The sequence below is a fragment of the Bufo gargarizans genome, chromosome 1 (assembly GCF_014858855.1).
Source record: "Bufo gargarizans isolate SCDJY-AF-19 chromosome 1, ASM1485885v1, whole genome shotgun sequence".
Taxonomy (NCBI): Eukaryota; Metazoa; Chordata; class Amphibia; order Anura; family Bufonidae; genus Bufo; species Bufo gargarizans.
The window spans coordinates 547,290,418-547,300,096 of NC_058080.1; the positions used below are offsets into that span (position 1 = coordinate 547,290,418).

At 43.1% G+C, this 9,679-nt stretch overlaps 1 protein-coding gene across 2 annotated transcripts in view; it reads left to right on the top strand.

Moving 5' to 3' along the window:
- The window catches only part of LOC122924472 (catechol O-methyltransferase-like), a 40,082-nt gene extending 37,278 nt beyond the window's left edge, over nt 1–2,804 (top strand). For both annotated transcript variants that reach the window (XM_044275579.1, XM_044275580.1), the window contains exon 5: nt 2,493–2,804. In XM_044275579.1, the coding sequence (XP_044131514.1) occupies nt 2,493–2,675 (183 nt within the window). In that variant the 3' untranslated portion in view covers nt 2,676–2,804. The remainder of the gene's footprint in view (nt 1–2,492) is intronic.
- Nucleotides 2,805–9,679: the final 6,875 nt, after the last annotated feature.

Genomic DNA, 9,679 nt, shown 5'->3' on the forward strand with positions numbered 1-9,679 from the left:
TTTAAGCAATTTTGAGCGTGGCATGGTTGTTGGTGCCAGACGGGCCGGTCTGAGTATTTCACAATCTGCTCAGTTACTGGGATTTTCACGCACAACCATTTCTAGGGTTTACAAAGAATGGTGTGAAAAGGGAAAAACATCCAGTATGCGGCAGTCCTGTGGGCGAAAATGCCTTGTTGATGCTAGAGGTCAGAGGAGAATGGGCCGACTGATTCAAGCTGATAGAAGAGCAACGTTGACTGAAATAACCACTCGTTACAACCAAGGTATGCAGCAAAGCATTTGTGAAGCCACAACACGCACAACCTTGAGGCGGATGGGCTACAACAGCAGAAGCCCCCACCGGGTACCACTTATCTCCACTACAAATAGGAAAAAGAGACTACAATTTGCACAAGCTCACCAAAATTGGACTGTTGAAGACTGGAAAAATGTTGCCTGGTCTGATGAGTCTCAATTTCTGTTGAGACATTCAAATGGTAGAGTCCGAATTTGGCCATCTCTCATGACCATCATGTACCCATCCTCTGATGGCTACTTCCAGCAGGATAATGCACCATGTCACAAAGCTCGAATCATTTCAAATTGGTTTCTTGAACATGACAATGAGTTCACTGTACTAAATTGGCCCCCACAGTCACCAGATCTCAACCCAATAGAGCATCTTTGGGATGTGGTGGAACGGGAGCTTCGTGCCCTGGATGTGCATCCCTCAAATCTCCATCAACTGCAAGATGCTATCCTATCAATATGGGCCAACATTTCTAAAGAATGCTATCAGCACCTTTTTGAATCAATGCCACGTAGACTTAAGGAAGTTCTGAAGGCAAAAGGGGGTCCAACACCGTATTAGTATGGTGTTCCTAATAATTCTTTAGGTGAGTGTATATATAAATATACCACACCATTTTGGAACAAATGCGACCATTTGATCATTTTTTTATTCAATTTTTTGATGACCAAAAATAGCAATTTTGACCATATATATATATATATATATATATATATATATGTATGGTGCCCACTACAAAGGATAAATAAGATGATATTTTATTTCAGAAGCACAAATATAAATTAACTTGAAGGCTATGTATACCATTGGGGACAATTTTTTTTATGATTGCATGCTACTAATTTTGGGCTAAAAATAAATATTTAAATTAGTCTTTATTAAAAATATTGAGCCATTCTGTCACAAAGGGTTAACGGTTTTTCTAGCTAAAAGGTCACAAACATTTATTTAAAGAGAATGTATCATCAAAATGACCTATTGTTTAAATCATGTTTTTATGTTTTACATTTTTTTTAATAATTTGTAATGATGTTATTTTAAATTTTTCATGTCAACCACCCTTTAACTTATCCATTATCTACATGTTATTAGTCACTGCATTTATATATTGTCCAATACCATCCATGACAGATTGTCACTGCTTGGGCATTTTAATTGTTACAATATGGCATTTGTGAATTTCTTTACAGCTACACTTGTTATTACAGAATGTGTAATTTTTTTTATTGGAATCATCAAATTACGACTAGGGCTATATGGCAATATTAACTCACATCCAAGCTGCGGTAGTTGTAAGTTTTCCTCGGGTGACTTTGCAACGATTCCAAAAAAGTGTAGAAGCTTAAAGGGGGTTATCCCATCTTAGACAATGGGGGCATATCGCTAGGATATTCCCCCATTGTCTGATAGGTGCGGGTCCCATCTCTGGGACCCGCACCTACAAGGAGAACGGAGCTGGGGAGAGTTGTGGCAGGAGGACCTTGGGTTTCCCGGGGTCCATCCACCACCAGGCGCAGGCTCTCCGCCTCTCCCATTGAAGTGAATGGGAGCGCACCGTGCATGCGCGGCCACCGCTCCCATTCATTTCTATGGGGCAGACGGAAAGAGCTCGGCTCTTTTCAGCTGCTCCATAGAAATGAAAGGAGGGCGGCTGCACATGCACAGTGCACCCTCCTCAACTTTCTCTGCCCCGTTCTCCTTGTAGGTGCGGGTCACAGAGGTGGGACCCGCACCTATCAGACAATGGGGGCATATCCTAGTTATATGCCCCCATTGTTTAAGATTGGATAACCCCTTTAAAGGGGTTGTCTCAGCATAGGTAGTCAATATCAGATTGGTGAGAGTCCAACTCCCGGCACCCCAACCGATCATATGTTTGAAGGGGCCTTGGAGCTTGCGCATGCATCCCCATTAAGGTTTAACACTACAATGTAGATGGAATGCAAACATTGAAGAGGATGCAACACTTGCACAAGAGCTGCTGCCTCGTCAAACAGCTGATAGGCGAGTCGGAACCCTGCGGATATGATATTAATAACTTATGCTCCGCATAGGTCATCATTATCTGTAGTCCATATTACCCTTTTGATATAACTTGGCATTCAACCTGTTACTTGTCATGACTTTGGACTTTACTGCACTTGATCATTTTGCAGTATTTATGAGTATTTAATTGTGGTTTATTCTTCATATGCTACAGGAATGTGGCTTACTCAAGAAGGGATCTGTGTTACTAGCAGACAACGTGGTGTATCCTGGGGTTCCAGAATTCCTTAAATATGTCAGAACAAGTGGACGCTATGACTGTACTAACTACCCATCTCATGTGCAGTACTCAGGGGAGTTGGATGCCTTGGAAAAGGCAGTTTTTAAGGGCTATTAATACAGAACCAGAAGATACTCTGTAACCATATTGTATAAAAAGATAAAGGAGGAAAAAAGAAATTGTGAAAAAAAAAAAAAATTAGATTTTCACTGACACTTTTGTATTGTTAAATAAACAATGTAAATCACTGCACTACTGTTATTATCTCCTTGTTGTGCCTTTTAGTAAACAAATCAAAAGGTCCGATATTTCTACTGGGTCATATTAGCAGAACAAAAACTGGATCATGCTGCCTACAATAAATAAATCATCCAAAAATACTGGAGCCAAAGATCATAAGAAAACTTAACCCCTTAAGGACAATGCAAATGTTTTACTTTATAAAAGCAGTACTTTACATCAACATAGCTGGATGAGGGCTTTTTTTTACAAGATGAGTTGTCATTTTTAACAGAACCATCGAAAAGGTTTAAATAATGTATTTAGAATTTATACATTTTACTCACTTACATAGCACTGACATATTCCCCTGTCCCTGAATGGAGCTCCCAATCTAAGTTCGCTCTCATTCTGTCTTTGGAGTGTGAGAGAAAACTGGAGGAAACCCATGCAAACATGGGGAGAACATACAAACTCAATGCAGATGTTGCCTTTGGTTGAATTTGAATCTAGGACCCCAGTGTGCTAATCACTGAGCCACCAAGCTGTAAAAAAGTACAGCTTAAAGTTTTTTTTGGGGGGGGTGGGTCATTATGATTAAAGTGATACCAAATATATTGTTTTTATGTTTTTCTACTTTTAAAAATTAAAAGTTATATTTATCGTTTTGGAGGTTTGTTAACCAAAAATAAGAATTCTGGCATTTTTATAGTGTACACTGTAAATGATAACACAATATTCTGGACATTTTTGTATGGTCCAGTACTAATTATGTTTATCTTTTTAATTTTCTTATCTTTGACATTAGGAAAAGGTTTTCAAATATTTTTATTATGTAACTTTTCAACTGACTTTATATTTGGAGACATGGACAGAGTGGAGACATGGACAGAAACACCACTGAAGCACTCCGTAGTGCTTCCGTGGGCTTCCGATCTGTGCTTCCATTCTGCACCGCATCTCCCGGATTACGGACCCATTCAAGTGAATGGGTTCGCATCCGTGATGCGGGGTGCACACCGCCAGTGCCTGTGTATTGCGGACCCGCCGTATGCGGCCCGCAATACGGCCGTATGCAATCTGCAGCTGCAGATTTTGTTGCGTAACACGTGCAAGGGCACTGTAACGCAGTCAACACAGTCATGTATGCAGCAGGCTTACAGTAACTCCTGAACCCACCCCATATTGATAACATCAGATGAATTAACATAAATCTTTACTTTTAATTAATTTATTGTTTATATATTTTATGCACTTATATAGCGTTGTTATATTACTCAGCGCTTTACAGACGTTAGCATCAAGCTGTCCCCAATTTACAAAAAGGTTAAAACCATGAACAAAAAGGTATACAAGTTATCGTCCAAAGTATTACTCTCCCTACAGATAAATCAGAGGGATATTAACCCCTTAAGGACTCAGCCCTATTTTTTGCAAATCTGACCAGTGTCACTTTAAGTGCTCATAACTTTAAAACGCTTTGACTTACCCAGGCCGTTCTGAGATTGTTTTTTCGTCACAAATTGTACTACATGACACAGCTAAAATTGGGTCAAAAAAAGTTAATTCTTTTGCATAAAAAAATACAATTGTTTCCAAACATTTTGAAAAATTAGCAAATTTCAAAGTTTCAGTTTCTATACTTCTGTAATACCCCCAAAAATTGTGATGATTTTACATTCCCCATATGTCTACTTCATGTTTGTAGCATTTTGGGAATGATATTTTATTTTTTGGGGATGTTACAAGGCTTAGAAGTTTAGAAGCAAATTTTGAAATTTTTCAGAAATCTTCAAAATCCCACTTTTTATGGACCAGTTCAGGTTTGAAGTCATATTGTGAGGCTTAGATAATAGAAACCTCCCAAAACCTCCCATTCTAGAAACTACACCCCTCAAGGTATTCAAAACTGTTTTTTAAAACTTTATTAACCCTTTAGGTCTTCCACAAGAGTTAATGGCAGATTGAGAAACAATTTCGAAATTTCTATTTTTGGGAAAATTGTCCAATATAATCAATTTTTTTCCAGGAGTAAAACAAGGGTTAACTGCCAAACAAAACTCAAAATGGGTTGCCCTGGTTCTGTAGTTTGCAGAAACACCCCATATGTGATCGTAAACTACTATTTAGCCGAACGGGAGCACATAGAAGGAGGGGAACACCATATGGGTTTTGGAAGGCAGATTTTGCAGGACTGGTTTTGTTTATACTATGTCCCATTTCAAGCCCCCTGTTGCACCCCTAGAATAGAAATTTCAAAAAAGTGACTCCATCTAAGAAAGTAAACCCCTCAAGGTATTCAAAACTGGGTTTACAAACTTTGTTAACCCTTTAGGTGTTCAACAAGAGTTAATGGCAGATGGGGAAACAATTTTTAAATTTTTATTTTTTTGAAAAATTTCCATTTTAACCCTTACTTTATTACTGGAAAAAATGGGTTGCCCTGATTCTGTAGTTTGCAGAAACACCCCATATGTGGTCGTAAACTACTATTTGGCTAAACGGCAGGACATAGAAGAAGAGGAACGGCATATGGTTTTTGGAAGGCAGATTTTGCTGGACTGGTTTATTTACACCATGTACCCTTTCAAGCCCCCTGATGCACCCCTAGAGTAGAAACTCCATAAAAGTGACCCCATCTAGGAAACTACGGGATAAGGTGGTTGTTGTTTTGGGACTATTTAAGGGGTAAATATGATTTTTGGTTGCTCTATATTACTCTTTTTTGAGGCAATGTAACAAAAAAATGTAATTCTAAAATTGTTTCTACATTCGTTATTTAGTTTTGTGGAAGTAACTTTTGAATACCTTGAGAGGTGTAGTTTCTTAGATGGGGTCACTTTTTTGGAGTTTCTAGTCTAGGCTACATCAGGGGGGGCTTCTAATGGGACATGGTGTCAAAAAAAAACTGCCCATCAAAATCTGTCTTCCAGAAACCGTATGGAGTGCCCTTTGTTCTATGCCCTGCCGTGCGGCTATATAACCATTTACGACCACATATGGGGTGTTTCTGCAAACTACAGAATCAGGGCCATAAATATTGAGTTTTGTTTGGCTGTTAACCCTTGCTTTATTACCGGCAAAAAGGATTCAAATGGAAATTTCGCAAAAATTGGTGTTTTGGCACCGTTTTTATTTTATATTTTTAACACCGTTCATCCGAGGCATTTGGTCAAAAGTTATTTTTATAGCGACGACTTTTACGCACGCGACGATGCCCATGCTGGGAGTTATAGTTTTACAACATCTGGAGGGCCGCAGTTTGAGGATGCCTGCACTAAAACTAATATTTTTTTGGGGAAAAAAAATTGTTTCCGTGTCTCCAAAGTCTGAGAGCCATAGTTTTTTATGTTCTCTAGTGGACTGTTGGGGATTATAAAAATTTAGTACTCCATGGAAGTGTGATACTCCCTGAAGCAATCGATAACGCAGAGGCCCGGATGATCGGGGCACGTGTCGCACTGAGTGGTGGTGTCCTTCTGTATCCCCCTCCTGCGACACACTCTGCACTTTTTTGGGGTTCGTCCATTCTTTCCAGTATGGGGGACCACACCTGGAAAGTGTTGGCCAGGGACGATCCGGGCGCCTCTAGTTCCCGAGGTACTCCGGCCTGCTCTTTCCCGGTCCAAAAAGATCAGGGCCTTGAGGACTGCCTCATAGAACTGGAGGAATGTCCCTGTGCTGCCAGCGCTTCGGGATAGTACAAAAGAGTTGTACATGGCAACCTGTACCAAGTAAACCGCAACTTTTTTGTACCATGCCCGGGTTTTGCGCATGGCGTTATATGGCTTGAGGACTTGATCAGAGAGATCAACTCCTCCCATATACCGATTGTAGTCGATGATACAATCGGGCTTGAGGACCGTTGCCGTGGTACCTCGCACAGAGACTGGGGTGGTGCTGTTACCGTGGATTGTGGACAGCATAAGGACATCCCTCTTGTCCTTATACCTGACCAGCAACAGGTTTCCACTGGTAAGTGCACGGGTCTCACCCCTGGGGATAGGTACCTGGAGGGGGTAGGCAGGGAGGCCGCGTTGATTTTTCTGCACGGTCCCACAAGCGAACGTGGATCTGGCGGCAAGGGACCTGAACAAGGGAATGCTGGTATAAAAGTTATCCACATACAAGTGATAACCGTTATCCAGCAGTGGGTACATAAGGTTCCACACGAGTTTCCCGCTTACACCCAGAGTGGGGGGACATTCTGGGGGTTGAATACGGGAATCTCGCCCCTCGTACACACGGAATTTGTAAGTGTACCCTGAGGTACTCTCACAAATTTTGTATAGCTTCACGCCATACCTCGCCCGCTTTGTGGGAATATATTGGCGGAAACTGAGTCTCCCCTTGAACGCAACGAGAGACTCATCAACCGCGACCTCCCTTCCAGGTACGTTGGCCTCCATGAATTTGGCCCCAAAGTGATCGATGACCGGTCATAGGCAGGATCACCTCGGGGTGGACATGCTGCATTATCGGAATAAGCAGGCATTTCCGGATGGCCTCAAACCGGGGGACGTGTCATCACCATACTGTACAGTGGGGTCTGGTATAGGACGTCCCCACTCCAGTATTGCCTGACACTGGGTTTTTGGACTAGACCCATATGCAGCACGAGGCCCCAAAATGTCCTCATCTCGGCTGCACTGACTGGCGTCCATCCACCGGGTCTAGCCAAAAATGAGCCTGGGTTTTGAGCGACGAACTGTTGGGCGTACAGATTCGTCTGCTCCACCATCAGATTCACCAGTGGGTTACTGAAAAAAACACTAAAATAGTCAATTTCAGTAAACCCCACTGTGGGAATCTGGATTCCAGGATTGCCAGCAAAATCCGGACTCAAAGTCCACTGGGGGACACCAGCTAAGTTCATCGGCAGGGGGCTCCGGTGAACTTATTTGGTGGGCCGGGAAACCAGTACGAACCCCAGGGCGGCTCGTACTAGGGTGGGCAACAGGATCCCTAGCATGTGGGGCCCTGGTTCCACCTGGCAGCGTCTCCACCGCCTTGGTGGCTCATCGTCATCCGATGATGATGAGGAGGAAGCGGATGATAAAAGGAATGTGGGGTCATCCTCATCCTCACTGGGGCTCTCAGAGTCGGAGGCAATCTGGGCGTATGCCTCCTAGGCCGAGAACACCCGGTGGGCCATGGGTGTTTGTGCGTGTGTGGCAAACTTTATTATATGTGCATGTGTTTGGGGGCAATGGGTGTCCGCGTACTAAAAAAGGCAAAAAAAAAAGGGCAAGTGTTAGGAAAAAAAAAGGTTCAAACTTGCTGCTCAGCGGTACAACGCTGATCAGCGGTGGGATGGTGGGGCGGGCGCTAACAGTTGACGGACACTAAAAAGTGCCGACCAGTCAGCGCATGCAAAAAAAAAAAAAAAAGTGGTGGGGGGGGGGGGGGGGGGGGGCTGGGGTCTGATAGATGAATCAAAGAAAGTTTGGAATAAAAGTGCATTTTTTTTTTTTCCTAACTAACTTTTCCCTTCTTTCCCTGCCTAACGGTGCCTCTCCCTCACTGACCCTAACCTACCTGGGTGGCGATGGGTGCAGGAGGGTGATGGATGGCGATTAGGGGGACACAGGAGCTGGTGCTGGACGATGCTGCCGGGTGCTCGTGCAGAACAGGAAGAGGAGGGGAGAGAGGAGCGCAGGAAGTTTGAATCTCGCGCATCTCTCCCCTGCACCAATCAGCACCCTGGACAGCAGTGTTCAGCACCAGGGCCAGCACCGCCTCTCCAAATATTCGCACTGCGATTGGTGGTGTGTAATCACGCCACCGATCGGAGTCTTTTTCCGGTTCATCGGGTCACAGGACACCCGAATGGACCGGAAACGCAGAAAACCGCAGGTCTGAATTGACCCCCCCCTGCGTTGTTACTGGATGCCGGCTGAATGATTTCAGCCGACATCCCATTGCGATTAACCCCCGCGGCGCCGGAATCCCGATTTAAAGTTAGGACGTACCGGTACGCCCTGCGTCCTTAAGGGGTTAAAAGCATAAATAGCATAGAATGTGGGTCTGCATTGACAAACGGTGGTCACATGGCCGGTGCCCATGCACTGAGGACCGTATTTGCGGTCCACAGCAGGGGATGAGCCATTGCTATCTTTTTTTTTTACACAGATGATATATATTAGTATGTCATTACTATTTGCAGCAAGTATCCTGCTTTTACATAGTTCTACACAGTCAACGTAGCACGCCTTTGCTAGGATTGTCTTTCACAAAATAAAAGTTGCCATCAAAGGAATCTTCATGAGCCACAGGAGATTTATGAAACTGGTGTAAAGTAGAACTGGCTTAGTTGCTCATAGCAACAAATCAGATTCCACCTTTCATTTTCCAAAGGAGCTGAAAGGTGGAATCTGATTGTTGCTATGGCAACTAAGCCATTTCTACTTTACACCAGATTGATAAATTACCCCCAGAGAGAGTTTTACAATATGTGCTAGATAATGCAACAGAGCGTCATTGATAATATTGACAGTGACAGATACTGTCATGAAAAAGAGTGGGCCAGGAATGTGAGAGACCAAAAGGGTAAAATTATATGAGGAGATAAGGTGACTGATATGTATTATTTGGGACAGATTTACTAATGAAAATTCATGCAGTCATCCTGAACACAGACATACCCAAAATTTCACCCAGGCAGACAGCAACATATGTACAAAAATACACGTTTCCTACAAAGTAACATCGCCTTGTTGAGCATAATGCAAAAAAATGTCTAGAACAGTTAAAGGGGTTGTCTGGGTTCAGTGCTGAACCCAGACACACCCACATTTTCACCCAGACAGGCCAGGCATTTCATGCTCCGATGCTCTCCTTTGCCCTGCGCTGAATCACGCAGGTCAATGGCATTTTATGGAGTCCCCGTGACGTACAGGCTC